Source organism: Eumetopias jubatus, unplaced genomic scaffold (assembly GCF_037043125.1).
Source record: "Eumetopias jubatus isolate StellerSeaLion01/CBP00866 unplaced genomic scaffold, mEumJub1_p1.0 scaffold_12, whole genome shotgun sequence".
Taxonomy (NCBI): Eukaryota; Metazoa; Chordata; class Mammalia; order Carnivora; family Otariidae; genus Eumetopias; species Eumetopias jubatus.
The window spans coordinates 104,400,138-104,418,600 of NW_028274818.1; the positions used below are offsets into that span (position 1 = coordinate 104,400,138).

The 18,463-nt window shown below is 44.9% G+C and overlaps 1 protein-coding gene and 1 non-coding gene across 4 annotated transcripts in view; both read right to left on the reverse strand.

The window, feature by feature from the left end:
• The window catches only part of ZKSCAN1 (zinc finger with KRAB and SCAN domains 1), a 55,297-nt gene that overhangs the window by 9,029 nt on the left and 27,805 nt on the right, over nt 1–18,463 (reverse strand). For all 3 annotated transcript variants that reach the window (XM_088016681.1, XM_088016683.1, XM_088016682.1), the window contains 7 exons: nt 14,990–15,157; nt 14,252–14,861; nt 12,020–12,626; nt 3,020–3,535; nt 2,624–2,777; nt 578–669; nt 173–299 (listed from right to left, as the gene is read on the reverse strand). In XM_088016681.1, coding sequence (XP_087872807.1) covers nt 173–299; nt 578–669; nt 2,624–2,777; nt 3,020–3,445 — 799 coding nt within the window. In that variant the 5' untranslated portion in view covers nt 3,446–3,535; nt 12,020–12,626; nt 14,252–14,861; nt 14,990–15,157. The remainder of the gene's footprint in view (nt 1–172; nt 300–577; nt 670–2,623; nt 2,778–3,019; nt 3,536–12,019; nt 12,627–14,251; nt 14,862–14,989; nt 15,158–18,463) is intronic.
• LOC114214576 (U6 spliceosomal RNA) lies at nt 5,655–5,761 on the reverse strand. Its single transcript, XR_003610453.2, has one exon. It is a non-coding gene; the product is annotated as a U6 spliceosomal RNA (small nuclear RNA).

Here is an 18,463-nt window from a genome sequence, read left to right on the forward strand (position 1 = left end):
GCTTTGGGGTTTAAATGAACACAAACGTGCTCCTTCTCTATCTGGCCTGAAGAAAAGGGGCTCAGCAGTCTCTCAATCCTTGTCAACTCTCAACTGAACACGTCAGAGATCCCACAACTAACGAAAAAAAGACACAAAACAATCTTAGACAATGATCCTGCATCAGTCTTACCCTGGGAAAACACGTTCCCATAATTCTCCTGCCTGTTGTCCCTATTGAGATTCCTCCGAGCCAGGTTCTGACATCCCCATTCCTCCAGGATGAGGGACACGGCCATGTCCTCGATCTTCACCATTGCCTGAAATAATATGAGATCCCCACACTCAGTTCTCCCACAGCTCAGGGACAATCCCATCACCCAAACTTGGAGTCAGGGACAGAGTTGACTGCAAGCCTGCAGGATGCTGGGAAAGAAAAGGGGATCATGCCAGGCTCTGGTGGATGGGGAGGGTGGGAGTGGGGCTAGTCTGTGGGAAGGGGCATCAAGATTGTGTCCGGGCTGGAGAGAGCTAAAAAAGCTCCAGGAAGAGAGGCAGACATGAGGGTCTCAGGAAGGCAGAGGGGCCCACCGCTCACCTGGGAATCTGCCGTGAATAGTGCAGATGCCATCGCCTGGTCTCTGGGACTCCCCTCGTGATGAGGGGCAGGAACATGGGTGGCAGGGAGAGCTGAGGGAGGAGAAAGGAGCTGTGAGTAAAACCAGCTCTGCTCTGGGCCTCCCCTCCAAGAAGGGCCCGGGGCACTCTCTTTCCTGCCCAGGCATGTTTGATGTTCAGTGTTCAACTACAGAGACTCGAACGAAGAAAAAATATGACCTCTGCTTTTCCAAGTCACAAAAGGATCCTTAAAATCACCTGGTCCAATCCCTTTAGTTTAAAGAGGGGGAAAACAAACACCAAGAAAGTAAATGACTTGCCTAATGTCACACGGCTAAGAATGGTAGAGCCAGAATTACAACCTGGATTCCTATTCTTCCTTACCTACAGAAGTGAGTAACTTCCAGTTCATGATTCAAGTTGGGCTCACAATTTAATTTTCTCCAGTCCAAGGAACAGTACCAGAGCATCATAATCGCATTCAGTTGCAGGAAATATGACACAAGCATTAACAATCTTTAGTAGTATTATCTTGAAACACAGGGCACAAAGGTGTTCTCTTCTGGCCATTTTTGGTCCTCCTACTTTTCTCCCTCACTTAGCCACAGTTTTTTGATTAAACGTATGCATGGTTCAAATGTCGATGAGACACCAGTACGCAGAAGCGTGGGTTGACACTGATCTAACACAAGACAGTCTATCAGACGATCACACAAACTGCAGTGTGTAACAACAACTATACAAATTTTTAAACCACAAAATTAAAATCTTCCCTTGCCAAGTAGTATTAGATTTGCTAACGTTACTGGACAGAGAATCTTACTGAGCTGCAAAGACATAAGAGAAATGAATTGGAAACGGAATTACTAAACCTTGTAACTATTTCAGACCGTATAGTTATAAAACAAGCTAAAGCAAAATGTGCAGAAAGACCGAGTATTTAGCATCTTAACCTTCCGAGAATTAGGAAAGACTCTGGAAGAGGAGTAGTGCTGGGAGGGAATTAAGGATAACTGCATATGGCTGAATTACCTGGAGAACTATTTACTAAGTATCAACTGTTTGTGCCAGGGGCTCTAAACCTGCTATTCTGGTGCCAGGGAGTGCTAATCGAGCACTGAAAACTACAAATATTCTCTTCCATGTTGATTTCCCCCGTGGAGTGTGGAGAGACCTCGCAAGCCCTGTACACAGGACATGACTGGGACTGGATGGTCAGTGGTGGATCAGTCAGCACAACGCACTGATTTTACTGAATTTACAGATTCCTCCAGAATGCACAGAAGATAATGTTTTCTGAAGCTCTAATATTCCTGCCTTAAATGTCAGCACAAATGAACACACTGGTTAAGGAACGTGCCTTTAGCAATGCTTCTTGAACAATTGGACTTTTTAATATGGTCTTGTTTTTACTGATATCCTATGTACCTAATTGAATAAACACATTGTTAATATTTCCCTCAAAGGAAAAAAAAATTTAAACTGATTTTTATGTATGACCCTGAAATGACATTTCTCCTCCTATTCCTCAAACAAAAACAAAATATTTCCTTCCATCCTTTTCCCACTGTTTGAAATTTCTGAAAGCTAGAAAAAGATGTTATATGACAATTTTTATACATTTTAAATTAAATGAATTTAAAAAATGATGCTTTTCAAGGTAACTTATGACATTAACCAGAGTGTTTCAAAACCCAGGCTGGTAAATATATTACCTCTTCCCAGCAATTTCCTGTTAAAAAAAAAAAAAATCTGCTGGACATTCAAAATGCTAACAGTTCCAAGAATAATGTAATGTCCATCCAAGTTCATGATGTACATTTCGTTGACCTTCTCAGTAACATTAACTCCTGAGGTTGGGTCTGTGAGTTAGATTTCCCCCAATATTTAGTAGTAATGACAATAACGTGTAACGATAAAAAGACAAGCATGCTTTTTTTAAAAATTACAGGCCCTCAGCAACATAGAGAGGGCACCCCCATCCCAAATAGTTTGCTTTCCCCCCACATGAAACCCTGCTTCTTACCGCGTGACTGTAAGAGGCGAGGTTTCCGAGATGAATGCTTGAAATGGGACTGGGTGGCCTCATGATGAAGGTCAAAGCTCGAGGACTCCTGCACTGGATCCAAAGGCACCATCCCCCTTGCGAGCATTTCAGGTCCGTGAACTTGACCTGGGACCTGAGGACAAACACGGTGGGCTTGTGGGTAAATCACTTTTTAAATGGGAATTTAAACAAACAAACAGATGGTAAGCAGACCAGTGGATGCAGGAGAAGGAGGCCAGCACACCTTTCAGTACCCAAGCAGAGCAGAAAGAGTAACAAGGACAACTACGGCCAGCTTTAAATTGTAACTTGCTCTTTGTTCCAGGCTCAAAGCCCATGCGCTGCTTACACACAATCGGTTTCATCTCTTCTTACCTGCTGTCCTGATAGATCAAGCTCCAAATCTTCCAGAAGGGTCACGGCCTCCTCCCCACTATCGGGACGGTATTCCTGCAGCCAGACTTGGAGCTCCTTGGGCAGGATGGAAAGGAACTGCTCCAGCACCAGCAGCTCCAGGATCTGCTCCTTGGTGTTGATCTCCGGTCGTAGCCACTGATGACAAAGTTCCTTCAGTCGACTCAGAGCCTCTCGAGGCCCAAACGTGTTCTGGTAACAGAAGTGCCTGAACCGTTGGCGGAAAATCTCTGGGTCGGGCGGAGGCGTCTCCTGCAGGCTGGAATCCTGCCCCCACATGTGGTCTTCTTCATCTTCCTCTTCTACCTTCACTATTACAATCCCATCCTTCTCCTGGGCAGCCTGAGGGGACAGACCTGTGGCTTCCCTTGACTCCGCAGTCATCATTCAGGCTCGGGGGCAGACTTGATCCAAACAGGGTCGGGGCTCTCCTTCCTCGCTTAGGAGATGTTTTGCTGAAATGTTTCGGTGCTGTTCCTGACACAGTAAACAAAATTATTAGTACCTTTATAAAAAGTGACCTGTATTAGCACTTCACACAAGGCCACACATCGAAGCACTGAAAACCTCTGAAGAGCAAAAGAAAAATTTTTCACTGTCACTTTATATATTAAGGTTTGCAGAGGGGTTCCTGGCTACCTTTGGTCGGTAGAGCAAGTGACACTCTTGATCTTGGGGTTGTGAGTTTGAGCTCCACACTGGGTGTAGAGATTACTTAAAAATGAAACCTTAGAGCACCTGGGTGGCTCAGTCAGTTGAGCATCTGCCTTCGGCTCAGATCATGATCCCAGGGTCCTGGGATCGAGTCCCACATCAGGCTCCTTGCTCAGCAGGGAGCCTGCTTCTCCCTCTGCCTGTCGCTCCCCCTGCTTGTGCTCGCTCTCGCTCTGACAAATAAATAAATAAAATCTTAAAAAAAAAGTTATTAAAAATAAAATCTTGGGCGCCTGGGTGGCTCAGTTGGTTGAGCGACTGCCTTCGGCTCAGGTCATGATTCCGGAGTCCCAGGATCGAGCCCCACATCGGGCTCCCTGTTCAGTGGGGAGTCTGTTTCTCCCTCTGACCCTCCCTGCTCTTGTGCTCTCTCTCTCACTCCCTCCAAGTAAATAAAAATCTTTAATTAAAAAAAAGCAAAAAAAGAATTGTAACTGTGGTGACAGATGTTAACTAGATTTACTGTGGTCATCATTTTGCCCAAATATCATTATGGTGTATACCTGCAACTAATATATTGTTATATGTCAATTATAGCTCAAAAGAAAAGAAAAAAGACAAGCAGCTTAAAGACTCTGGCAGAGAAACTATAATTTGAAGAAATACTAATGGTACAAACACACGTGAAGAAACGACTGGCACAGATGAAGCTTCTATCTACAGAAGGTTTTACTCACCCAGATTAGGAGATAAAAACCAATGTCAATCTAAATCAAACACTATGTCAACCAGTAAGTGACAAAGTAGCTACTTTAGAAAAAAAAGTGCAAGGAAAGACTATTATGGTAACAGTTGTATGCTGGGAAATAGTCTCCATTGTTCTGTAATTTTAACTGCCAAAAATGATACTAAGTATCCTAGAAAAACTTCAGGTTCTATACATTTGAAAAACTTGTAAATATTTTCTACTGGTTAAAATCTTCCAAATGAAGAATTTTATGGATCTTAAAAATCTGTTTTTTAAAAACATAAAACACCTTTTGATTAGCTTTTTTTAAAGTAGGCTCTATGCCCATCGTGGGGCTTGAACTCACGACCTGCAAGATCATGCCCTACTGACTGAGCCACCCAGGCACCTCACCTTTTGATTATCAGTTTTTAAGAACAGGTGATTTAAAGGTATGGAAAATGGAAATGTACTAGCTGAATTTCAACAACCAAAATTTAGCATGGTGGACACGACCAATCATGAATTACTAAGCCGAGCTGACAATGTGTTTCTTCCACCTGAACTGACAAATCTTTGTGAGGTATCTTTTCAATTCAACAGCACCAAATTCAAGCTTTAGAGACAGAGCATCCAATTGCTGTACCATCCAAAGCCAGAAATTTTATTTATCTTTTTTATTTTTTTGAGGGGTTGAGCTTTTTAATATCATAAATCAGTGTCCAGCCTGGCCTCTCACTGCCAGGCCTATTTATCTTTTTTAATTAATTAATTAATTAATTTTGTTTATTTGAGAGAGAGAGAAGAGTGAGCACGAGCTAGGGGGAGGGGCAGAGGGAGAGGGAGAAGCAGGCTCCTCACCGAGCAGGGAGCCAGACATGGGCTCCAACCCAGGACCCTGAGATCATGACTCGAGCAGAAGGCAGATGCTTAACAGAGGGAGCCACACAGGTGCCCCTAAAGTCATGAGTTTTAAACTAGCAAAGCATTTTTAATTACACGGTTCTCATTTAAAAAGATTATTAGTAATTTTGGGTGGAAAAGGGATCACATGCATTTAAGGACAGAAATTATTTTTCAATAGCACAATTTAATGTATTTTTTATTATACAAAATGCTGGGAAAATAATACATGTATACAATTTTTATAAACAATTTTTACAGATAGGAATGTGTGTCCAAAAAAAGGTTTGGAGATGACTGTTTTTTGGTTTGTTTGGAGCGGAACGCTTCACGGATTTGCATGTCATCCCTGTGCAGAGGCCATGCTAATCTTCTCTGTATCATTCTAATCTTAGTGTATGTGCTGCCGAAGCAAGCACTGGAGATGAATGTTTTAGTGGCAAAGACTATGATTTTAATCTGACATTTATCACAGGATTAGTTTTTCTATCTTACTTTTTTTTGTCCTTAAAAAAAATTAAAATCCTTTATTAAAGTAGCAGACTGTGAGAACAAGAAAAGACACTACATCCAAAAAGGCTTTCTATATAAACTGAGAGAATGTGGGAATTCAGTCATTTTTTTCAATGATTTTAAGCTGGTAAAGCCCAGTGCAAACCATCCTCCAGCCCTTCCCGCTGATTTCCTTCAGACCCCTTCTGCATCTACCCTCCTTGCTGCAGTGTTTTTCAACTTCAGAGCAGCTTTAGTCAATTCCTTCCAGCTACAATCATTCAATTTCCTAAACATCTCTCCAGACCTACAATATGCAAAGTGTCCTCCTAGACTGAGGGGAGCACAAAGATGAGAAGCCTGATTCCTATTTTTACACAAATAACTATAGTACAGAGCAGAATGTGCCAACTGTTCTACGGAGGTTTCAATACCAGTGCTAGAGAAGCCAGAGAAGTAACTGATGTATCAACAAGGCAGCTTCTAGCAAGAGGCACCCTGGAGCTTGGGGCATCAGAATAGCCAAGACCTCCCTAGGAGCGCTTCCTCCACCGGCGGTGAGTCGGCAGTCCACGACATCACTCCTTTGGCTCGCTTCTTCCCAACTAGAGGCTAAATAATTCCTATGAACCTTAGTTTCTCTAATTTCATTCTGAAAAGTCAAAAGAAAGACTACCTTTTCCTGCTACGCCTCCCACAATTACTTTCCACCACCCTAATTCAGGCTCCAGATCTCCTGCCTAAACTGGTGACAGGGTTCCAGTCTCCCCAGCTGCAATCTCTCCCCAGTCGAAACGAACAACAAACTGAGGTCAGTGCAGTATTGCCAAAGAATGCTTCTGGTCATTCCCTCCTTCCCCTCAATTAGTGTCAGTGAATCCTCGGTATCTACCAATTTCGTGTTCAAAGAACACACCCTACTCCACTTTTCCAGTCCTATCTCCGAATAGTGACCCCCCTCCCCATATTTCAGCCTATCTGACTATTAATGTTCCTGACGCACAGGGTGTGATGTTCCATCTTCACGTCTCTGCTGTGCACGATCTCCCACCATTACAACTTTGTTGGTCATATTTTTACTTACTTGTCAAGATGTAAAATCTCTTCTGACTCTCCAAATTAAATAAGGTACCTTCCTCTTTTGAACACCCTCAATCTTGCTTTGTTCCTATTTATGCCATGTATATTCTCCTTATATTACTATTTGGACTGCATATCACCCCCCAACTAAAGTCTAAGCCCCTCAAAGACAGAGAGTTTTCTTATACTTATCTGTTACAAGACCTGGCAGTTTAAGTCCATTAAATTGAACAGAAGAAATAAGAACTACTCAAAATATCACTGCTCCCCCTGCCACTTCTTATTTCCCTTTAGTGGCAATTAGCGATCAGATATCCTACTAATACTTCAATCACTAAAGCCCAGAATCTCACCTTCCTGGATTCATCTCCTTACATGGATTCAGTCTCCAAGAACCAGGGAGAATGATCTAGTTCCATCAAGTCAGGCTTCCCCTCTTTGCTTCCCTGCCTTCACTCCCCTCCCTGCTACTTCATGTCCTACCTTACTCTGATTATTCTTACAAAAACTCTATAGCCTTCCAAGAGCCACCCTCCAGTACGTGGTCCCAGTTTCCCCTCACGCTTCACTGTCCATCATCGATTTCTGCTCCTCTCGTGCGTGAGCCTTTTTCATCCACAAAATGAGTATCTACTAAATAGGCCTTGGATTCTGATCACCTTCCTTTACTCACATCACAAAGTCTGGGATTTCCTCTCCCAGTCTTCTCTGCCTTTTCAAATCCTCCGTATCCTTCAGCACTTAGCTAAAATGCCACTCACCCCTCACTGCTGTTCAATTCAAGAACATTCATTCCTAGAGGCCTAACAGTAAGAGCGGATGTTCACTGAGCACTTTCCATGGACTAGATATTAAGTCTTTCACATAACAATCTTAGCAGGTAGTAGCTACAATTATTATCGCACTTTACACAGACAAAACTAAGGTTTACTGACGTTAAATAACACACCCAAGGTCATACAGCAATTAAATGGTAGAGCCAGGATTTGAAATTCCATCTGTGGGACCCCTCAGTTCAAGCTCTAACCATCATTCCGTCCCAACACGTGGGGTAAGGAAGAGCTTCTGTGTACACACAGATTCTTTTTAAGAGGGGGGGCCTATGAGGATGACCACCCAGGCGTGGGCCTCATCTGCCATCTGCAGTTTTCACCAGAGAGTGGTGTGGCTAAAGAGACACAGCAGGAGATGCAAGTAGGAATCACCTCAAATCTAACCGGGGGTGGGGGGGTGGGGGGGAACCATCCAACAGGATAACTGAGCAGGACTGGTGCAGAAACTAGCCTAGCATGAGATCTCTATTTTTATGAAAATTTTATCCTGTCTCGGCTATACAAAGGAGGATAGAGGAAAGGAATTTTTTTCTTTTTTAAGATTTTTATTTATTTGACAGAGAGAGAGACAGCAAGAGAGAGAACACAAGCAGGGGGAGTGGGAGAAGGAGAAGCAGGCTCCCCACTGAGCAGGGAGCCCGATGTGGGACTTGATCCCAGGACCCTGGGATCAGGGCCTGCGCCAAAGGCAGACGCTTAACGACGGAGCCACCCAGGTGCCCCGAGGAAAGGAATCTTGATTTGTGTCCCACCTAGGCCAGAGTTTTAAAGAGTGGGTTACTTTTTGGGGCAGCTGGCTGACTCAGTCGGTGGAGCATGCAGCTCTTGATATCAGGGTTGTGAATTCAAGCCCCACGATGGGCACAGAGCTTGCTTGATTTAAAAAAAAAAAAAAAAAAAGAGTGGGATACTTCTCGAGTCAATGGAACTCAATAGGAAGAGACTGAAGAGGAAGTGAGGCGCAAAGGGACAGAGATGAGGGCACGGGCACATTCCCCTCTTCCCCCCGTTGTGACAGGTCCTCTCCCCCATGCCTCAACATTTCTGCTCCTACCCTGAGAAAGAGAAGAGTCACAACAGCAGTGGAAGGGCTGGATTTTACTTTAGGTTTCTCAAATGATCTCAGCAAACAATCTTTTCTCCTCTCACGAAACTTCTGGCCCAAATGCTCTCTGCCAAGCATCTGCCATGGAAGTTCTTACCTTTCTCTGTAATTTTTCTTTTTCTTTTTTTTTTTTTTAAAGATTTTTTATTTATTTATTTGAGAGAGAGAATGAGATAGAGAGCATGAGAGGGGAGAGGGTCAGAGGGAGAAGCGGGCTCCCTGCCGCCGGACTGGATCCCGGGACTCCAGGATCATGACCTGAGCCGAAGGCAGCCGCCCAACCAACTGAGCCACCCAGGCGCCCTCTCTGTAATTTTTCAAAGCTTCCTCCTCCACTGGACCACTGCTAAGGGTATGCTTGTTTCCTTTTTCTTTTTTTAAAGGAAGCTCTACTCTACGCCCAAAGTGGGGCTCGAACCTACCAACCTGAGAACAAGAGTCATCCGCTCCACCAACTGAGCCAGCCAGGAGCCCTAGGGTAGGCTTCTTTGTATCTCTTAGACCACTTAGTACGATTCCTTGCAAACATTAGTTTTTAAGAAGTAATTGATTGAGGGCGCCTGGGTGGCCCAGTTGGTTAAACGACTGTCTTCGGCTCAGGTCATGATCCAGGAGTCCCTGGATCGAGTCCCGCATCGGGCTCCCTGCTCAGCGGAGAGTCAGCTTCTCCCTCTGACCCTCCCCCTTCTCATGTGCGCTCTCTCTCTCTCTCATTCTCTGTCTCAAATAAATAAATAAATAAATAAATAATCTTTAAAAAAAAAGAAGTAATCGATTGAACTTACCACGTTACTATTCTTGTGCCCACGCATACAGCACTCAATACTGCCCTCAAATCAGCCCCAGGGGCTACCTGAAAGAGTTTCAATAAGCTGTACCACCACTCACCAGCCGATAATTTTAGGCAGATTAATTTCTCTCTCTGAATTTGTGCAATGGGGATAAAAATCGTTATTTTCCTCCCAGAGTTGAGGATTACATGAATTAATGTATATAAAGCACTTAAAATAGTGTCCGGCATTTAAGTAGGCACTAGAGAGGTGCTTTAATTTTTTTTCAATAAACAGTAAGAGATTAGACTGTGCTCTACAATTTTCAGCCCGCTTAAAAGACTAAGCAACAGGAGAATTCCCGTAATACTGAGAGCAGTACAACTTGGAATACCTACATTCTAGTCTCCCACAAATAAGTTACATATCCCCAAGTGAGTTATTTAACCTCTCTGGCACTTAGTATCCTTATCTAAGGATAAGGGGGAGGGGAGCAGAAAACTACCTCTGGGGTCCTCTGTGCTGAAAAACATTCTGACACCCTATCTGATTTAGATAAGATTACCCCCAGCAACTGGTTCTCACAGAGGATAAATATCAACGGTTTTCTTACAAAAAGGGCTTGGAGTTACAAGCTCAGTTTATTCCGAAGGCTATTTTCTAAACAGGCCAGTACCTTTTCCAGGGCATAGTCTTGAAAGTTTAAACAAACTGCACCACCCCTCCCGATTTTTTAACAGAGGTTTAAAAAAAAATTTAAGATTTATTTGAGAGAGAGAATGCGAGAAAGCACAAGCAGGGGGAGCAGCAGAGCGAGAGGGAGAAGCAGGCGCCCCACTGAGCAGGGAGCCTGACACAAGGACCCTGGGATCATGACCTGAGCCAAAGGCAGACACTTAACCAACTGAGCCACCCAGGTGCCCCCAATTTTTTTTTTTAAATACGAAAAACCTCCCTTTAAAAGACACCTACCTACACAAAGAATACTGAGACTATCTGAGAACGAAAAGGGAAAATTTAACATAACCACTCACCTGTATTTAGATGCAATATAAAGTTAGAAAAAAAATTAAATGTTTAGATCAAGTAGAGAATCAGTAAAAGATTATGTCTATTAAGTAGCTAGTTTCCCTGTTTATACTTTAACACCGATGAAAACTGCCTGAAATAACTAACAGGCATCTTGCACAGTAATTCAGAGACAACACAAACTTGGAGATACATTCTGGGGCAAATTATCATTATGGGTCACTATGTAATGTAAGCTATTTCTCCACATTTGGCCAGCATATATACTAACAGTACCTCGTTGATCTGGTTACAATGAATTCTCCACAATTCCATTCAACAAGTATTTACTGACCACCTCCAATCCGCCTAGCACTGGCCTGTACAATAAATGCTTTCTTTGGTCCCAGGCCATGTAACAGCCACACTCTATAATGAAAAGTATCTTATTGTGCCCTGGAGGCACTGCAGGAAAGGGACGGGAGGGGCGCCGTGTCAGGCTAAACTGTAGCTGAATTTTTCAATTACACTGACCAAATCAAATAATTTCAAAGTTGGAAGGGCCTTTTGAGAAAATCGAGTTCATTTTATTTAAAGATGAGAAAACTGAGAGCTGGAGAAGAGTCCTGTATCACCCAAGGTCACTCAAGCAATCAAGTCTTCTAAGCGCTGGTGCAATTTCCACAAACTCCCTTCACTCTTCACCCACTCCAAGACAAGCAGATTAATTACCCAGAACTGGAAAAAAAAAAAAATCCACCCAGTCTTCCGGACAGATCATTTCTAAAGGTTTTCAAAATATTCCGCAAGGCGGAACTAGAGAGTGGGATGTATAAAATCCGAATCAAGTCTTTATCCCCTCCAAGCTTCAAATACTCTTTAATCACCGCTTGGGGGTGGGAGGTGGGGTGAGAAGCAGGTGATTTGGAAACACGTAAGCGGCACCTCGAAATGTGTCCATTGCTCGGGCCTTCCGCGTTTTTCACCTCGAAGTCCTGAAGGACCCCGAAAAAAACCAAAAACCCTCTCACTGGAATCAAAGCAAATGGCGACGAAAGGAAGGCAGTCAAATCAGACAGGGGTCGGCTCGCTCGCGAACCCGGATCTCAGAAACGTCAAACGACGATGACGACACTGCGGGCGCGGGGCCCGGCTTCTCCCCAGGTCTCCGTGCACCCCCGGCCACTAGACCCTCGCCCCCTCCCCGCCTGAACCCGGGGGCCGGCGCTTCCAACCGCCCGGCCTGGGGACGAACAGGGGCTTGGGCTCTGTCCACACTCTGCCCGGGCCGCCTGGAGGGGACCCCGGGGCCGCGGCTGCAGAGCCCACCCTCACGCACACACCCGGCGGCGGGGCCCGCCCTCCCCAGAGGCCGGCCCCAAGTCTCACCGTGAGCCCCGGGAGCGGCCTGGGGGCGCTGGGCGAGAAAGGGGAGCTGACTCTGGGGCTCAGGCCGGCAGAAGTGCGCTGCACACGGACCTAGGCCCTCCCGACGCCTCGACACAGACACAATGAGTCACAAAGGCCGGAAGTGTGTCAGCACCTCGCCTTCCGGGACTGCGCTCCGCTTCCGGGTTCTCTCTAGGAGCGCAGGAGGATTTTGCATCTCGGTTCCCGAGTCGCTGGACCGCGTTCCTGCCCTTGGGTGCTCCGCTCAAGCCTCCAGCCGCGAGGTTCCTCCCCGCGCGGCTCCTGCGCCGGGAGTCAGCGCGGGGGACGGACGGGAGGCGGGGTTCAGCTGACCGGCTCCCGCATCAGTCCATATGATAATTCGATTTCTGCTGTCCTTTCCATCCAGTAATTATAGTTATTGTCAAGCAATAATAATTCTTAGTAATTGCTTGTCTGTGGCAGAGCAACTGAAACCAGGCTGTGTCAACAGAGAAAGATCAAAATGAATCCAGGGGTGGCTGGTTTCACAAAACTGCCGTGGTAGCTTCTCTCTGGCCCTGGAGCTGTCGGCCAATTGAGTGCGTGGTGTTTTCCAATATTTGGCCTGTGGACAAAGGACATATTTCCACAACCAACGTAGCTATAAGAGCCTGTGTTTTGCCCATGTGGCATATGCTGTTATAGCCCTCTGAAAACTTTTGCCCTCAGGGTGCTTTCACAACCTTCACCTCTGGCTTCCACTTCCACCTGACAAAGTCAACCTTGCTTCACTTTCTGTGCAAGGGTGACCCGGCTTTAATGGTTGTAACTTTGCTCTATGTTCCAAGTCAAGTTCACGAAAGAGACTGAACTTAGTAGTGGGTGCATGACTGCTATTGCTTGGGAGAGATTACTCTAAAAAAAATAGTTGAAAACTAAAAAACAATTACAGTATCATTAAATGAAAAGTGCAAAGTGGCGGCCACCTGGGTGGCTCAGTTGGTTGGGCGACTGCCTTCGGCTCAGGTCATGATCCTGGAGTCCCGGGATCGAGTCCCGCATTGGGCTCCCTGCTCGGCGGGGAGTCTGCTTCTCCCTCTGACCCTCCCCCCGCCTCATGTGCTCTCCATCTCATTCTCTCTCTCAAATAAATAAATAAAATCTTTTAAAAAATTAAAAAAAAAATAAAGAAAATTGCAAAGTGGAGAAACATAATCAGTCCTAATCCCTACCCCCTGACCAGTCTGTGATGGCTTTCACTCATCCCTTTCCTCCCTGCTTTCATATATATGTCAAATCTTTATTATTATTATTTTTTAAAGATTTTATTTATTTGACACAGAGATAGCACAAGCAGGGGGAGCTGTAGGCAGAGGGAGAGGAAGAAGCAGGCTCCCCGCGGAGCAGGGAGCTCAACATGACACGGGGCTGGATCCCAGAACCCCGGGATCATGACCTGAGCCGAAGGCAGACACTTAACCGACTGAGCCACCCAGGTACCCCATATCTTTTTTATTTATCATTTGAAACATAGTTCAAAACTACAGTTGTATTGGAAAGATGGCTGGTATGCCTTAAGTAGGTGCCACATTCGTGTTGTGTGACCACTTTTCAGACCAGAGCGGAATGGGTCGGGTTTGGGCATCTGACGGAAAAACAGCTTACATATATCCTGACTGGTGGAACTATGGAGGTGGCCTGGCCTGAGAGCTCTAATGGAACAGTAGGGAACTAAACCATTAGATTCCCTTTCCTGGGGAGTTTCAGTGGGAGATACACATGTAAACAATCAAAAAGCAGGGCAAGGGGAGCCTGGCTGGCTCCGTGGGGAGAGCACGCCACTCTTGATCTCAGGGTCATGCATTCGAGCCCCACGTTGGGTGTACAGATTACTAAAAAAAAATAAATAAACAACAAAAAAATGCTGTGAGTGTAGCACACTGTTCACCTTAAAAAAAAAAAAAAAAAAACAAAAACAGGGCAAGCAGAAATCAGTAATTGGAAGCCATTAGGTGATAGAAGCATGAAAAGTCATGAGTAAACAGAGGTTTGAAGAGAGAGAGAAACTGAACTTTGGAAACAAAGGCAATGAGGGGCTTGGTCACCACATGGCAGAGCTCACAGACGGGAGCCAGCTAGTAGTGAGGGCCCATAGCAGAATAAGGTGATAACCTGAGTCACCTTCAGACCCCGAATAACGTTCTGTGATGTCAGTGCATCCTGTGGCCCTATCTCCCCGCGCGTCCTTACCTTCAATAAATCCCTTGTCAACAAAAGAGCCTAACTTTGTTTCTTGCCACCTGGAAAAGCCCAATCTGATTGATGTGACATCATGTGCACTGTTGTTTTTTTTTTAATCTTTTTTCTTGGTCAACTATCCAATGTGGAAGCGGAGGTCGATAAGCTGGAGTGGACGACTGGAATATGAAATCAAGACTAATCATCCTGATGCAGCAAGCAAGAAAAATCCAGTTATGCTCTTAAAGGAATTGTCGGAAATAAAGTCTCGGTATCAAACTTTGCATGCCTGCTTTAAACCAATTGCTGCAGAGCAGAAAGAGACTAAGAACTGCATTTGTGCTACTGTCAATAAGACGGTGAGCATGGTACAGGAACGACAAAAGCAAACAGACCTGGAGCTGTCACCACTGACTAAAGAAGAGAAAACTGCAGCAGAGCAATTACAATCTTTCATGTCAGGGGTGCCTGGGCTCAGTCAGTTAAGCGTCTGCCTTCAGCTCAGGTCATGGTCCCAGGGTCCTGGGATCCAGTCCCACATCGGGCTCCTTGCTTCGCGGGAAGCCTGCTTCTCCCTCTCCCACTCCTCCTGTTTGTGTTCCTGCTCTCGCTGTGTCTCTCTCTGTCAAATAAATAAATAAAATCTTAAAAAAAAACACTTAATATCATATCATTAACATTCAATTTTGCTTCACAGAATGGATAATTGTCATTTTAATAGCTATGTAGTATTCTATCGAGCAGCTGTACCATTAATTGTTTCAGAATTCCTCTATTTCCAGGGGCTGCTCCAGGGTCTCAAGCCTGCTCCGAGATCAGCGGTGTTGCCACTTTTCCTTCTGCCCCCAAGTGCCACTGCCTGCCACTGTGTTGTCTGGGCTCCCTGGCTTGAAACAGCCTCTTCTTCAGCTTCCAGACCTATGAAAAAAGTCCATGACACAGAAAATCGTTGTGCACAATAAATTTAATCCCTCAGTTTCTGAATAAATGAGGGAGATTCTAACTGTGCAGACTGGAATCAACTCAAGGTGAATATTTAACATTTTCAGCCATCTCAGCCATCAGGAATTTATCCCGGGCCAGCTCTCCAGTGCTTATCCCCACATGAAGTCCTCTGCTTTGTCTAGAACCTTCCTCACATCCCCTTTCTTCTAGGATCCTAATAATCTCTTGGAGTTTTTATTCCATTGAGCGTTGACTACTCTTTATGTATGTCCAATCCGCCCCACCCCCACCCCACCTCCAAATGCCCACAGGTGCTTCTGATAAACGCTACTCAAATATTGGTTTGGGCTGTGGGAATGCAGATTTCACTGAGAGAAACCTTCCAGAAGCACCACCTGTCCTGTCAGGTGTGTGTGAAGAGGGGCAGGGTGGAGACAGTTTGGTGAATAAGACAAAAACCTTCCTCTTTCCCCAAAGATATGGAAAACATTTTCCAGAAACTGCACAGAATTGAGACATAAAGGATGCAAAGGAGATTGGGCTGTCTTGGGTCTTGTGTCCTCTTTTTTTTTTTTTAAAGATTTTATTTATTCATTTGACAGAGGGAGACACAGTGAGAGAGGGAACACAAGCAGGGGGAGTGGGAGAGGGAGAAGCAGACTCACCGCCGAGCAGGGAGCCCGATGCGGGACTCGATCCTGGGACTCCAGGATCATGACCTGAGCCGAAGGCAGTCGCTTCACCAACTGAGCCACCCAGGCGCCCTGATTGATTGATTTTTAGAGAGCAAGCAAAAGAAAGAGTGAGAGAGAAAGAGAGCTCGAGCAGAGGGAGGAGCAGAGGGAGAGAGAGAATCTCAAGCCGACTCCCCGCTGAGAGGGGAGCCCAACATGGGGCTTGATCACATCATCCTGAGAGCAAACCAAGAGCTGGATGCTCAACTGATTGAGCCACCCAGCTGCCCCATGTTTGGGGCTTTTTAATAACCTCTCTCTCTAAGCTTAGAGTTTTTTCATCTGTAAAACGATGATAGTTAATAACTGATAATTATAATATTTGATAATTATTGATAATAACTGGTAGCTGATAATGGTGATGCTAACCTCACAACGTCTCTGTGGGAATTAAATGACTGAATGTGTAAAAAGTGCATAGCAAAGCACTTGGCACACAGTGAACACTCAGTGCACGTTACTTATCACAACTATTGTTATTTTTATCATAATCTTGACTAGAAGAAGAAATAATGGCACTGACGTCAGGATGGGGGAAAAGAGACAATAACAAAAGAAGATACTTTGGTGGTGGCACTATGGGAAAAGCAAAACATCTTTGCACATGATCATTAAAGACATCTCCGATTATCTCCTAAGGATAGATTCTGAGAAATGAGATTGCTGGCCCCACAAATAGTCAGAGGGTCTACATGAAATCGTGTTGGTGACCCCAAGGTTCTCCACCTATTGGCGAACAAGCTCTGCTAATGAGATCAGGTGACATGCACACAAGAGTTTCGAAAGAACTCAAAGTATCACTAAATGCAATGACTTACTATCACAAAGAAATACTGTACTTTAGGCCTGGCGGGGTGCCTCAAACAAATAAAAGTTTCTGAAGGGCACTCCAGAAACTGTGGGCTCCCAAGGTTGACTTCTGCGCTCTGAAAACGGGTGGGGTTAATACTGAAGGGATGCATTCCCTGAACGTGCTGCTGACTGACACCAGGCACTAGGGTTCTTGGGGGTGTTTTCTCAGGTGTCTAGTGATTTCCCGTTGTGAGCTCCTCAGGGTTCTCCCTGAGGGAGCCAGGTAGGTGCTGGGTTTATAGTGAGAATCTGTTTGATTCAGTCTTGTACCCAGAGACATGAATGTGTTGGGGTCACTATAAACTAAATGTAGCTAGTGGAATGCCTAGCTGGCTCATTGGTGGAGAGTGTGACTCTGGATCTCAGGGTTGTGAGTTCGAGTCCCATGTTGGGTGTGTAGATTACTCAAAAATAAATTCTTTTTTAAAAAGATTTTATTTATTTGAGAGAGAGAGAGAGAGAGAGCGCACGAGCAAGGGGGAGGGGCAGAGGGAGAGGGAGAGGGACAAGCTGACTCCCCGCTGAGCATGAAGCCTGACATGGGGCTTAATCCCAGGACCCTGAGGAATTTTCCAAGACCCAAATAGCCACATATTCCCATGGTCTTCTTTGGTGTGGATTTTACTCTCATTCACCTTTCAGGGTGTTGTCCTTTGAGGTTCCTAGCTTTAGGCAGAGGGCTCAGTCCCTGGCTTTATCTCCTATCTCCCTCACGTGTGGCCTGTTAAAACCCATATTCTGGGCACCAGAGATGAGTGGACACTCCAGGGAAAAGTCTCTCTGGGGATGTGCTTATCCTTCTGGATTACTGCTTTCTTGTCATTTCTGGCCTCCAAGGAATTCCCCTACTTTCTCACCAGCTCATTCATGAGTAAGTAGAAGATGCTTTTTGCATGGAACCCATCACTTTTCAGTGTGCTATATAGGGAGGGTTTCTCTGCTCATCTTGGCTGCCATATGGCCAGAAGTGAAGTCTAGGAGGATATATATTTAAGACTTACGAATCTGAAAAATTATAGATGGCGTGGCTGGAGTAAAACAGGCTTGATCATTATCTTGGAACACTAGAATGAAGAAGCTCAAGCAGAGTACAAAGGACAAATACCAGGAGACAAACCATAAGAGACTCTTAATCATAGGAAACAAACTGAGGATTGCTGGAGGGGATGGGGGTGGAGGGATGGGGTACCTGGGTGATGGACGTTAAGCAGGGCACTTGATGTAATGAACACTGGGTGTTACACGCAACTGATGAATCACAGACCTGTACCTCTGAAACTGGTAATACATTATATGCTAATTAATTGAATTAAAACAAACAAAAAACAAAACAAAACAAAAGACAAATACCTGGAGATACAGCTTTATAGAGAAGATAGTGTGTTTATGGATCTTATTCTGGAGGGGGGGAATAAGCCCTCAACGAGTGCTTGCTAATTGGATGGAAGGCAGGTAAGGGCAGAGTTGGATGGACTTTTTAGTTGGCTGAATTACCAGACCCAAATCATATTAATAAATTCACAGCAACTTTGAATGCACTCTCCAGAGCCAGCTACTACTGGGTTCTCTCCCATTTCCTGTTCAATAGGATCCTTTTATATGTGCTTTATGCAAACTGTTTCCTGTTTTATCAATGTTATATATGGGAAAGTTAGATTTGTGTATGACCCTAAGCTAACAGTGCTAACTTGTA